At 60.4% G+C, this 12,131-nt stretch overlaps 1 protein-coding gene and 1 long non-coding RNA gene across 2 annotated transcripts in view; both read right to left on the reverse strand.

The window, feature by feature from the left end:
* Window positions 1–1,568: 1,568 nt before the first annotated feature.
* LOC119712289 lies at window positions 1,569–3,448 on the reverse strand. Its single transcript, XR_005259807.1, has 2 exons — window positions 2,864–3,448; window positions 1,569–1,945 (listed from the first exon to the last, which is right to left on the reverse strand). It is a non-coding gene; the product is annotated as an uncharacterized LOC119712289 (long non-coding RNA).
* Window positions 3,449–4,950: 1,502 nt separating this feature from the next.
* Window positions 4,951–12,131, reverse strand: part of LASP1 (LIM and SH3 protein 1) — a 28,274-nt gene continuing 21,093 nt past the window's right edge. Inside the window, exons 4-7 of the mRNA XM_038163053.1 lie at window positions 10,004–10,111; window positions 7,654–7,804; window positions 6,726–6,826; window positions 4,951–6,313 (exon numbers count right to left, since the gene is read on the reverse strand). Coding sequence (XP_038018981.1) covers window positions 6,140–6,313; window positions 6,726–6,826; window positions 7,654–7,804; window positions 10,004–10,111 — 534 coding nt within the window. The 3' untranslated portion in view covers window positions 4,951–6,139. The remainder of the gene's footprint in view (window positions 6,314–6,725; window positions 6,827–7,653; window positions 7,805–10,003; window positions 10,112–12,131) is intronic.

The raw sequence follows: 12,131 nt of genomic DNA on the forward strand, positions 1-12,131 counted from the left end.
ATTAAAGCCCATGCAGTGCCACCCCTGCCACCTCCCACTGTTCCAGGCTGCTCCAAGCTCCGTCCAGGCTGGCCTGGGACACTTCAGGGATGTTTGGTGACAGTTTTTTGGTCACATTTCCATCAAACAGGACTTTGCTTCCCAAAGGAGCGAAGCCCGGTCCCGCTTCCCTGCCCAGTTTGGGGTGAGCTGGAAATGCCACCAGCCCTGCTCCCTCCTTTTCCAGCTCCCCTTGGATCAGCTCAGACCCTGACAGGATCCAGCTCCAGACGAGCCGGGATGGGGGTGCTTGAGAAAAGGGTGATTTTCCTTTTGCTGCCAAATTTCAACAGCTGCAGCGGAGAGCGGGCAAAAGGCAGGGCCAGGAGCAAATCCCGCCGTGCCAGGGTGGCAGGGCTGGATCCTGAGGTGTGGACGGGGACCGTCCCTGCCCTCCGTGCCCCTCAGGCTGCCTGCAAACCCCTCTCCTGCCCTGCTTCCTTTTCCCACCCCTCCCCACCTTCCAGCACGGAGCTGGGGGCTGCAGGAAGGGAATTCTGCCGGGCTGGCGGCTCTGTGAGGCTGGGAGTCAGAGGAAAGGCTCGCTCCTGGTTTCACACTCAGCTGAGTTTCCATTCCACACATTCCTCTCCGCTCACTCTGCCCTCATCCCCGCAGATGTCGGCTCCGCACACGCCCTGAGGGAGGGGAGGTTATTGAGAACACGACTCGTGTCTGCAGAAATTCCTCCCGGAATATTTCAGGCTCCCGATTCCCGGCTATATTTGGTGCTGGAGAGAGGGAGCAGCGTTTCCTCACCTCGGGGGCTCAGCGGGAGGGATCACCCTGGGCGGCTCCAGGAACGCCCCGGGCTGAAATCCCCAGCCTGGAGTTTCTCTGGGGAGTTTTACCGACAGGAAATTGCAATGTCGAGCATTCAGCTGGCAGCACTGACCGCATCCAGCATTCCCAGGCTCTGAAATCTCTTTTTTTTTTTCCCCCCTCTCCTGAAAGTCACAGCAGCCCATTCCAGCATTTCCTGACCCCCCCTGCTCTCCCTGGATCCTGTTCTCTCACACACTTGTGTGGTGCTTCCAGGGACAGCTGAAGGGGCACAAAGTTTTCCCCATTATGGATATTTCAGGGGTTTATTGCTTAAAAAAAAACAAAAACAAAACAACAAAACAAAACCCTGGGAGACACCAGGAATGTGAAAATTTTGCCTTCTAGCAGGGTGAATTTTTTCAGTCATTGCCCATGAGTGGCGGTGGGAGGGCAGGGATGGATGCAGGCCTTCAAAAAAGGACAGGAAAAATCCTCCTGCTGCCCCAAACACCTCCCCAGGCATCTCCAAGCAGGGGGAACATGAAGCTCTGAAATGTTCTTTCCATCCCACAGAAATTTCCATCGTGCTAAAAGCCTTCCTTTTCCTATCCAAGGCCTCCTGGAGCTTCCCCAAACACCAGAGGTGCCTCAGGCTGGATTTGGGGTCTCTCGGCGTTCCTGGGATGTTCTGGATCCCTCTGCCCTCCCGGGGTTTGTCCCCGGAGCCGCGTGTCCCCCACCCCTGCAGTGACACCAGAGCCATCTTCCCTCTCCTGTGCCATTCCTCTTTATTCCGCTCCCTGAACATCGCTCATCAAAAATAGAAGCCACTTCCTAAAATTAAGCCCAGATGAGCGGCCTCAGACCGAGGGGACAGGACACGAGGGGGGGACAGGACCCTGGGCATCCCCCTGGGGACACCGCGTGCGTCACCGGGAGCATCCCAGGTCCCGGCAGCGGGAAGGACACGGCTCCTGACAGGGGGATCAGCCGGGTGGCGGCAGCGGGGCAGCCCCTCGGAGCCCCCTCCCGTGTCCCCCCATTCCCGTCCCCGGCTCCGTGACCGCTCCGTGCTCCGCGCCGGGCTCGCAGAGGTTAACGCTGTTCCAGAAGGCTCCGAGGGATGCGCGGCGGGCGGAGGCTGCGGGAGAGGAGAAAGGAGAGGCCGGCGTGAGAGAGCAGGGATGGAGCTGCGGGAGAGCAGGGATGGAGCAGCTCCGTGTGAGGGAACAGGGGATGGAGCAGCTCCGTGTGAGGGAACAGGGGATGGAGCAGCTCCGTGTGAGGGAACAGGGGATGGAGCAGCTCCGTGTGAGGGAACAGGGATGGAGCAGCTCCGTGTGAGAGAGCAGGGATGGAGCTGCGGGAGAGCAGGGATGGAGCAGCTCCGTGTGAGGGAACAGGGGATGGAGCAGCTCCGTGTGAGGGAACAGGGGATGGAGCAGCTCCGTGTGAGGGAACAGGGATGGAGCTGCGGGAGAGCAGGGATGGAGCAGCTCCGTGTGAGGGAACAGGGATGGAGCAGCTCCGTGTGAGAGAGCAGGGATGGAGCTGCGGGAGAGCAGGGATGGAGCAGCTCCGTGTGAGGGAACAGGGCATGCAGCAGCTCCGTGCGAGAGAACAGGGATGGTGGAGCAGCTCCGTGCGGGAGGAGCGGGGATGGAGCAGCTCGGTGTGAGAGAACAGGGATGGAGCTGCTCCGTGCGGGAGAACAGGGGATGGAGCAGCTCCGTGCGGGAGCAGCCGCCCCCGGCCCCGGGAGGCTCCTGAGGATGACGCAGCCGGGATCCCGCCCGGTTTCTCCCCGAGCTGCTCCATTTTCCCCCCGCTCAGGAGCAGAAGCCCCCGGGCCGTGCCGCAGGAGCGGCTTTTCCGAGCGGGCTGACAAACCCGGCCGGGAAAGCCCGGCAGCAGCTGCGCAGCGCCCGGGGCTGAGCGGCCTGGATCGGAACATCACCCCCGGGCCCCCTCCCAGCGCAGGCGGCCAAATCCAACCGCACCCACCCCCAAACTGCCCCCTGCCCCCCCTCCCGGCACAATCCTCCCCTGAAATTCGCACCTGGAGGGGCTCGGAGCTCACCTGGCCGCCGCTCGGCCGGCGAGGCCGCTGCTGAGCCGCATGTCGGGCCGCGGCTCTTTAGAGCATGTAAATGATGTAGGACAGCACCACCAGGCCGATGATGGCGAAAAACATCAGGATGAAAATGTCCAGCATGGTGAGGGAGGGAGGAGGAGGCGGCGAGGCAGGGGCTGCGGGGCTGCGGGGCTCCGGGCAGGGCTCGGGGCTCCGGGGCTCCGGGCAGGGCTCGGGGCTCCGGGCAGGGCTGCTGGGCAGAGCCGCCCCCGCGTCCTCCCCTCCCCGCTCCGCTCAGGATGCAGAGACGATGCCGGAGCTGATGGAGCCGCTTTCCGCGGGAGATAAAGGGATAAACCCCGGCGGGCAGCCGGGCTCAGCCCGGCCCTGGCGCCCGGGGCCGTCTGTCCCCGCCGCGGCGCTCGTTCTGTCCCTGCTCCTTCCTTCCCAAAGCGCTCCCCACTTCAGGGGGTGCCCGCGGGGATGCGCCCCCAGCCCGCCCGCAGCTGGGAACGGGCCCATCCTTTGGGGAAAGGAGGGAAAATGAGAAAATGAGCGCGGCCCCACCCCGCAGTCACCTTGGCGGGTGCTCCTGGGGCGCCCCAGCACCGCCCTTTGCCTTCCCTGGCACTGCCGCTTTGTTCTCCTCGCTTTTTGAGCTGTTGGTAAACAACATCCGTCCCTACGCCCCCGCCAGGTGTTGATTAAACCCCGCTGGAAATCCCTCCTGTATTCCCAAGGCTCCAAAACACATCCCCGGGCTGTCCAAAGGCAGGGGCTGAGCCGGGGAGCTGCAGCCCAGGAGGGTCTCCAGGGATGCCGGCGTGTCCCAGGCTCGGGGCAGCGACACCCCCAGCTCTGGGAGCCTCCCCTTGTCCCATGCAAGCAGGAAAAGCGGCCGCGATCAAAGCCAGCACGATCAGCAGGTAAAAATTAAACTTTTATTTTCAATCTGAGTGAACCGGCGACAGAATCGGTCGGGTTGTTCCATTCCATGGGTTTTCTTTTTTTGGATAAAAAGACCAAGAAACTTTTTAAAATTATTATTATTTTTTTTTTTTTACTGCTGGGTGCTCAACCCAGGAAGGAGGACACAAGGACAAAACCCCAATTAAACGACGGATCCCGAGGAAAACACGTTCTAAGCTCAGCACTGAGACACAACCAGGGAAGCTGGGATGGACGAGGTCTATTTTACACACGATGAGAAGCAATTATTCAGCTTTTTAATTGTTCTTCTTCCTTGTAATTTTTTTTAACACATTTATTTATTTATTTATTTTAAATACAGGTTTAGGTGCTTTTCAGCTACGAAAAAAAAGGCAAAAAAGTGCATAAAGTTGAGAGAAAAGGCAGAAATCAAGCAGTAAGAGGTTTGTTTCCCATGGCGGGGGTGAAAGGGGCACGGGAGGGGAGAATTTAGGGACAACGGTCTTGAGGGAGGATTAAAAAAAGATCTGTATCCCAAAAGGGAATTTCCTGTGTTATTTGGTCCATTAAAAAAGGGTTTATTCACATTGAGGGTCCCCCCCTTCCCAGACAAGAACGTGATTAAGAAGAGGATTTAGCAGGGAGAGGTGGCTGCCCCTGCCCTTGTGCTCCCTGTTTTAGCACCAGCTGGGATTCCCACCCCGGGCAGCCCTTCCTGGCTGCCCCTGCCCCGGCGTCACCCCAAATCCCCGTCCCCGTCCCACTGCAGCCGGAATTCCCTTTTCCCAGCGGGACTCTGCCCCCGACCCCGCTGTCCCCAACCCCACCCCCGAGGAAGGGAAGTGTCCCCAAGGACGTGTCCCCAGCAGGACCACGGAATGTCTCACTCGGCCGCTTTGGTCCCTTATTCCCCATTTTCCTCTGGGAATAACAAAGGCGGCGCTTCCCCCTGGGAGCCTCCTGGCCCCACAGCGCAGCCGGCACGGGGACACTCCCACTGGCCCCAGGTCCTGGCACAGGGCTGTCCCCAGGTCCTGGCATGGGGACACCCCTGCTGTCCCCAGATCCCGGCATGAGGCTGTCCCCAGATCCTGGCACAGGGACACTCCTTCTGTCCCCAGGTCCTGGCAGGGTGGCAGGGGGACACCCCTGCTGTCCCCAGGTCCTGCTCCCGGGACCCTCCTGCTCCTCCCTCCCTGCCCAGTTCCAGTTTGACCCGACCCTGCTCCTCCCCAGAGCTCCGGAGCCCAGGGGAGAGGGGACAGGGACAGGGACGTGCTTTGACGTTTTGGTCCACGCCACGATCCCAAAGTGGTCCCAAAAAGCTGCCACCAGCGCTGGGAGTGAGATGTGCGGGTGGCTCGGGGTGTCGCATCAGCCAGGGGACAGTGACCTGGGATGTGCCCAGAGGGGTGGCAGCACTCAGCAGCAGGAGGAGAAAAGCAAGAAAATTCTGGGTGGGGGGAAAAGGCTCCCCCAGGGGACCCCCAGACCCCAGGCCAGAGCGAGCTGGAGCTCCAGGGGGCTGATCCCAGTCTGGGGGGCTTGATCCGAGTCTGGAGAGCTCGTCCCAGCCTGGGGAGCTCATCCCAGTTCAGGGGGGCTGATTCCAGTATGGGGGGGCTCGTCCCAGCCTGGGGGGCTCACCCCAGTAGGGGGGAGCTCATCCCAGTCTGGGGGAAGCTGATCCCAGTTCAGAGGGGCTGATCCCAGTTCGGGGGGGCTGATCCCAGTTCGGGGGGGCTCACCCCAGCCCAGCCCTCCAGCCAGCACAAGCCCCAGGGCTGCTCCTGCTCAGGCCAGCCCGGGCCGAGGCCGGAGCAGGCAGAGCCTCGTGCAGGGCTGCCCCGAGCAGGGAACCGAGCAGAGCGGCTCTGCTGGAGATCTGAGCTGAGAACTTCCCTGCTCCGGGCACCCAAGGCAGCGAGGATGGAGGGGAAGCAGCGCAGGGAGCCGGGATGAGCTGAGCAGGGGGAGCTGCTCCACCCTCGGGCTGAGCCCCCCTCGCCTCACCCCACAGCGGGAATTTGGTCCTGAGGTGGCCTCTCCCTCCCTGTCCGGGCACCCCGGTGGCTCTGGAGGCTTCTCCTGCCGGGAGGGCAGGGCAGGAGGGACAGAGAGGACAGAGGGGACAGGAGCAGGAAGGCCCTGGGGCTTTGACCCCACCCCGCACAGCCCCGCAGCCCCCACGGGGCCACCACGGAGCAGAGGCGGCGAGAGAAACCGGACCCGGAGGGGACACGGGGACAGGCTCCGAGGGCGGAGCGGGCAGGGAGGGGACAAGAGCCGCACACACGGGGAGGGGACAGGGCCAGGGCCGTGTCCCCGGGCTCAGATGGCCTCCACGTAGTTGGCCGGGAGCATGCCCGTGTCCCCCGTGCGCTCCACCGTGCCGTACATCCAGCCGTCATCGATCTGCTGCACGTTGATGATGGTGTCCCCGTCCTGGAAGGACACCTCGTCCTCGTCCGCCGCGTTGTAGTCATAGACGGCACGGAAACGCTTCTGCGGGGACAGCAAGGGGACATTGTCACAGCCCCAGGGGACAGGGGGACACTGTCACAGCCCCAGGGGACATGGAACAGCCCCAGGGGACAGGGGGACACTGTCACAGCCCCAGGGGACATGGAACAGCCCCAGGGGACATGAGGGTCACTGTCACAGCCCCAGGGGACATGGGGACACTGTCACAGCCTCAAGGGACACAGGGGTGGGTCACTGTCACAGCCCCTCCCTGGGGACAGAGGGGTCACAGCCCCTCCCCAGGGACAGGCTCAGAGCTGGATCAGTGCCCAAACCGAGCATCCAACCCCCCCAAAAGCGAGCATCCAACCCCCCCAAACGGCTTCTCCTGGGGCTGAGGGAGCACAGGGACCCCCAGGGGTGGGAGTTGGGGGGCTGGCTGGGCTGAACTCACCCCCCCTCCGGGCGGGGCGTTGCGCTGTGAGGAGGCCGGAGTCGGCTCCTTGTAGCCGTAGGACTGCGATGGAGGCGGCTGCTGCTGCTGCTGGTGGTAAACTGGGGAGGAAAGGGAGTGAACTGGGATGGGAGGGAAAGGGATCCTGAATTGGGATGGGGAGGGAAGGATGGATCCTGCACTGGGATGTGGCTGGATCCATGCACTGGGATTTGGGTGGATCCATGAACTGGGATTTGGGTGGATTCATGAACTGGGATTTGGGTGGATCCATGAACTGGGATGTGGAGGGAAGGATGGATCCAGGAACTAGGATGTGGGTGCATCATGAACTGGGATGTGGGTGGATCCATTAACTGGGATTTGGAGGGATCCTGCACTGGGACGTGGAGGGAAGGATGGATCCATGAACTGGGATTTGGTTGGATCCTGCACTGGGATTTGGGTGGATCCTGCACTGGGATTTGGGTGGATCCTGCACTGGGATTTGGTTGGGTCCTGCACTGGGATTTGAGTGGATCCTGCACTGGGATTTGGGCGGATCCTGCACTGGGATGTGGGTGGATCCATGAACTGGGATTTGGCTGGGTCCTGCACTGGGATTTGGGCGGATCCTGCACTGGGATTTGGTTGGGTCCTGCACTGGGATTTGGGCGGATCCTGCACTGGGATTTGGGCGGATCCTGCACTGGGATGTGGGTGGATCCATGAACTGGGATTTGGCTGGGTCCTGCACTGGGATTTGGCTGGGTCCTGCACTGGGATTTGGGCGGATCCTGCACTGGGATTTGGCTGGGTCCTGCACTGGGATTTGGGCGGATCCTGCACTGGGATTTGGGCGGATCCTGCACTGGGATTTGGGCGGATCCTGCACTGGGATTTTGGGATGTGGGGGATGCAGAGGAGCGCCGGGGCTGTCCCCACCCACCCGTGGCTCCGGGCTGGCCGTGCTGCTGCTGCTGCTGCTGCTCTGCTCTCCGGTAGCCGCCGCTCTCGGGGGAGTTGCGGCGCTCGGGCTCCGAGCCCTCGCTGGGGCTGGGGCCCATCCGGCTGCGCTCGAACTCCTCGTGGTACTTGATCTGCAGGGAGGGGGCACAGCTCAGAGCTCGGCCCTGCTGCAGCAGCTTCTCCCAGGGAAGAAGGGCTGCCACAAGTAAACGGCCTCGGGGCAGGGTCGGATTGGAAATTAGGGAGAATTCCCTCAGGATCTCCCTTCCCACCATCCCCGGAAGGGTTAAAAGCCCCATGGCTGCTGGTGAGGCAGCGCTGGTTAATGCTGGGCTCGATGCTTTCCCAGCCTGGAGGATTCTGGATCCTTCCCCTCACCCCAGCTGGGCTCCTTCTGCCCCAAGAAATCCCGGGGGGCTCCTTCCCCAGCCCCCAGCACGGGGACACCGCTCAGAGCGGCTCCAGGCACACACAGGGGACAGGAGGAGCTGTCCCTGCCCTTGGGTGGGGTGAGGAACCCTTCCAGGATGAGACCGAGCCCCAGATGCACCTCCCAAACCATGGGGGCATGGAGCAAAATCCCCTTTAGGAATCCTGGTGCGCAGCCCCCAGTGCCGGGGGGACACGAGGGAAGGGTTAACCCGATGAGGGGAACAATTACCAATTAACTCCTTGCTGTTAATGAGTGCATTCCCACCGGGAAGCAGCTGGAGCTGGGAGTGTGCCCTGGTTAAACAGGGATGGACTGGAGGGCACCGGGGGCACGGCTGGAGCAGAGAGAACCCCGGGGGCAGCACCCCCTGCCCCGTGGGGACCCCCGGGAGGCTGGGATGGGACAGGGACAGCCTTGGGATCAGGGACAGACCCAGGGAAGCCCCAAGACAAGTTCAGGATCAGGGACAGGTCCAAGAACAGCCCCAGGAGCAGGAACGGCCCCAGGAACAACCCCAGGAGCAGGGACAGCCTTGGGAACAGCCCCAGGAGCAGGGACAGCTCCAGGAACAGCCCCCAGGAGCAGGGACAGCTCCAGGAACAGCCCCCAGGATGGGCTCAGGAACAGGACCAGCCCCAAAACAGCCCCAGGAGCAGCTCCAGGAACAGGGACAGCCCCAGGATGGGCTCAGGAACAGCCCCAGGAGCAGGGACAGCCCCAGAACAGCCCAAGGATGGGCTCAGGCCGTGCCCAGCCCCATTCCCAGGGGTTTTCCCCCCTGCCCCCACCCCCGAGGGCTGCCCCCACCTTCCCTGGCCCTGTTAACGGCACACCCAGTGGGGACAGGGCTGGTGGCTGTGTCTCTCCTAAGTGGGTCACGGCCACCCCAGGCTGGCAGCCAGGCACGGGAAGCTGCTGGAAAGGCTGGCAGAGGGTGAGGGGCTGGGCAGAGCCACCGGGGCCGGGCTCATGACAGCTCTCTGCTGGCACTGATGTCCCCAAACCCCCCTGGATCCGCCCCAAAGCCAGCCCCACAGCTCAGAGCTGCCCCAGGGAGAATCTTCCAGCTTGGATCCCATTCCCTGCCTGGGCTTTGTGAGTCCATCCCATCCTGGGGGTGCTGGGAGCAGAAAAAGAGCTCCTGACACGGAGGAGAGGGGCAGGAGATGCCCGGGCAGTCAGGCTGGGGAGTTGCTGGGATGCTGGGGGACCTGGCTAGCATAAGAGATTTGATAACACAGATAAAGAGATAAGAGATTTGATCATTTGGATACCCGTGGCAAAAGCAAATGGAACTTTGAAAATCAGACCTAGATTGCAAGAAGATTAAATCTGACAAGAAAACCTCATTTACCAGAAAACCTCATTAAACTCTGCGGGCAAGAGATGCATGAAGTTTGTGTGTGTGATTTTAACCTAACCACTGTAGCAAACATTACTAGTCTCCCTAAAATACATTCATTATTACTATTAAGTAACAAATATATTCTATATAAATATATTCTATAAAATCAATTCTATAATATTACTATTAAGTAATGAAAATATATTCATATTACTATTAAGCAATGAATAGTCTCCCTAAAATGACTATTACATAATTAGCAGTATCCCTAAAATGACTATTAAGTAATGAATAGCCTCCCTAAAATTACTATTAAATAATTAGTAGTCTCCCTAAAAATTACTATTAAGTCCCCCTAAAATTACTGTTAATGCCCAATTACTGTGGGCATTTGTATCCCATGATAAAATCGGACCCTGATCACCGAGTCAGCCTCCCCTCTCCTCCCCCCAGAGGATGATCCGTGACCCGGGGCTGTGTGTCACAGCTGTCCCCTCCCCGCTGCCCCTGGAGGTCGCGGCGGTGTCACAGGCGGGAGGAGAGGCCACTCACGTTGCTGATCTGATCCTGAGTCTTCTTGATCCTCTGCAGCTCGGGGGTGTCGGCCACCACGCTGAAGCCCTTCCCCTTGTTCTTCTCGAACTCCTCCTTGTAGCGGATCTGGGGGGCAGCAAAACGGGACTGAGGAGAGAGCAGGGACAGGGCTGGGGCTGCCCGGCCCTGACTGATCCACGGCTGCCCCCGGGCAGCAGCTCCTGCCAGGGCTCCTGCCTCGCTCAGGGGCTCCCCCTGAGCATCCCTGGCCATCCCTGAGCACCCCTGAACATCTCTGAGCATCCCAATGCATCCCTGAACATCCCTGAGCATCCTTGAGCCTCCCAGTGCATCTCTGAACATCCCTGAGCATCCCTGAGCACCCCTGAACATCTCTGAGCATCCCAATGCATCCCTGAACATCCCTGAGCATCCTTGAGCCTCCCAGTGCATCTCTGAACATCCCTGAGCATCCCTGAGCACCCCTGAACATCTCTGAACATCCCTGAGCATCCCTGAGCATCCTTGAGCCTCCCAGTGCATCTCTGAACATCCCTGAACATCTCTGAGCATCCCAATGCATCCCTGAACATCCCTGAGCATTCCTGAGCATCCTTGAGCCTCCCAGTGCATCTCTGAACATCCCTGAGCATCCCTGATCACCCCTGAATATCTCTGAACATCCCTGAGCATCCCTGAGCCTCCCAGTGCATCCCTGAACATCCCTGAGCACCCCTGAACATCCCTGAGCACCCCTGAACATCCCTGAGCATCCCAGTGCATCCCTGAGCACCCCTGGCCATCCCTGAACGTCCTTGAGCCTCCCAGTGCATCTCTGAACATCCCTGAGACTCCCAGTGCATCCCTGAACATCCTTGAGCCTCCCAGTGCATCCCTGAACATTCCTGAGCATCCCTGAACATTCCTGAGCAGCCCTGGCCATCCCTGAGCATCCCCAGTGAATCTCTGCAAATTCCTGTGCATCCCAGAACATACCTGAGCCTCCTAGTGCATCCCTGAGCATCCTTGAACCTCCCAGTGCATCTCTGAACATCCCTGAGCATCCTTGAGCCTCCCCAGTGAATCCCTGCACATCCCTGTCCATCCCAGAGCCTCCCCAGGGATGGCAAACAGGGCTTTCCAGGAGCCCCAACACCCAAACCATTCCCCTGAGCCCACAGACCCCGCTCCTCTCTGGGCAGGAAGGGTCTCCCCTCTCTCTCTGGGGTCACTCGGGATTGATTTCACTTTCCTGTGGGGCACTCAGCTCAGAGCAACTGCTCAGTGACCTGCAGCCCTCCAAGGGCACCTGCAGCCACCCCTGGGAGGGTGACACACAGCTGGTGACACCGGGCCAGGCTCAGGAGGGGCTGGGGGATCCCTCTGGAGCTACCAGCCCCAGTTTGCCCTCGATTTTTACCCTCATAAATCCCACCCTGCTCCATCTCCCTTGGTTTTTCACCTTGCTGATGTTCAGGAATTCAGCCCTAAAACTCCTCCTGGCAGCATCCCCATGACGATGAGGAGAATAATTTAACAAATTAATTAACCCCACAATTAATTTTCCCGAGGGGGAGCTGCTCCCTCCATGCCGCGACTCCGTGTCCATCCATGAGTTATCCAAAGGGAGCCAGAAAAACCCTTCCAAAAACCCTTCAGAGATCAAACCCTCCCCTTTCTGTCACCAGCAGCGAGGTGGCACTGCTCCCAGAGGGGCTGGCACAGCAGGACAGGAGTGGCACTGCCACCCCCACACGGGACCCTCGGGCAGGAAGGGCTGTGCCCAAACTCCCCCCGGGAAAGGCTCAGAAAAGGAGCCCCGGGATGGGAACCTGCAATTTCCCTGACACACGTGGGCCGGGAAAAGCAGCCTGTGGGCACCAGGGTGGCACTTTGGGGACACTTTTGGCCTGACAGGACATCATTATCCAGCAGCTTCCCGTGAGCGGAACGGGAGGCGCCTCCTCGGGGACACAAATAGAGGGGACAGAGGAGGGACACAGAACTGCTGTGGCCTGGCCCTGCCACCCACCCTGTCCCTGGCACCCTGCCCCTGCAGGTGCCCAGTGTCACCCTGGCCCTGTCACCCATCCTTGCAGCTCCTCATCCTTGTCACACCACCCTTGTAGGTGCCCAGTGTCCCATC

Source organism: Motacilla alba, chromosome 27 (genome assembly GCF_015832195.1).
Source record: "Motacilla alba alba isolate MOTALB_02 chromosome 27, Motacilla_alba_V1.0_pri, whole genome shotgun sequence".
Lineage (NCBI taxonomy): Eukaryota > Metazoa > Chordata > Aves > Passeriformes > Motacillidae > Motacilla > Motacilla alba.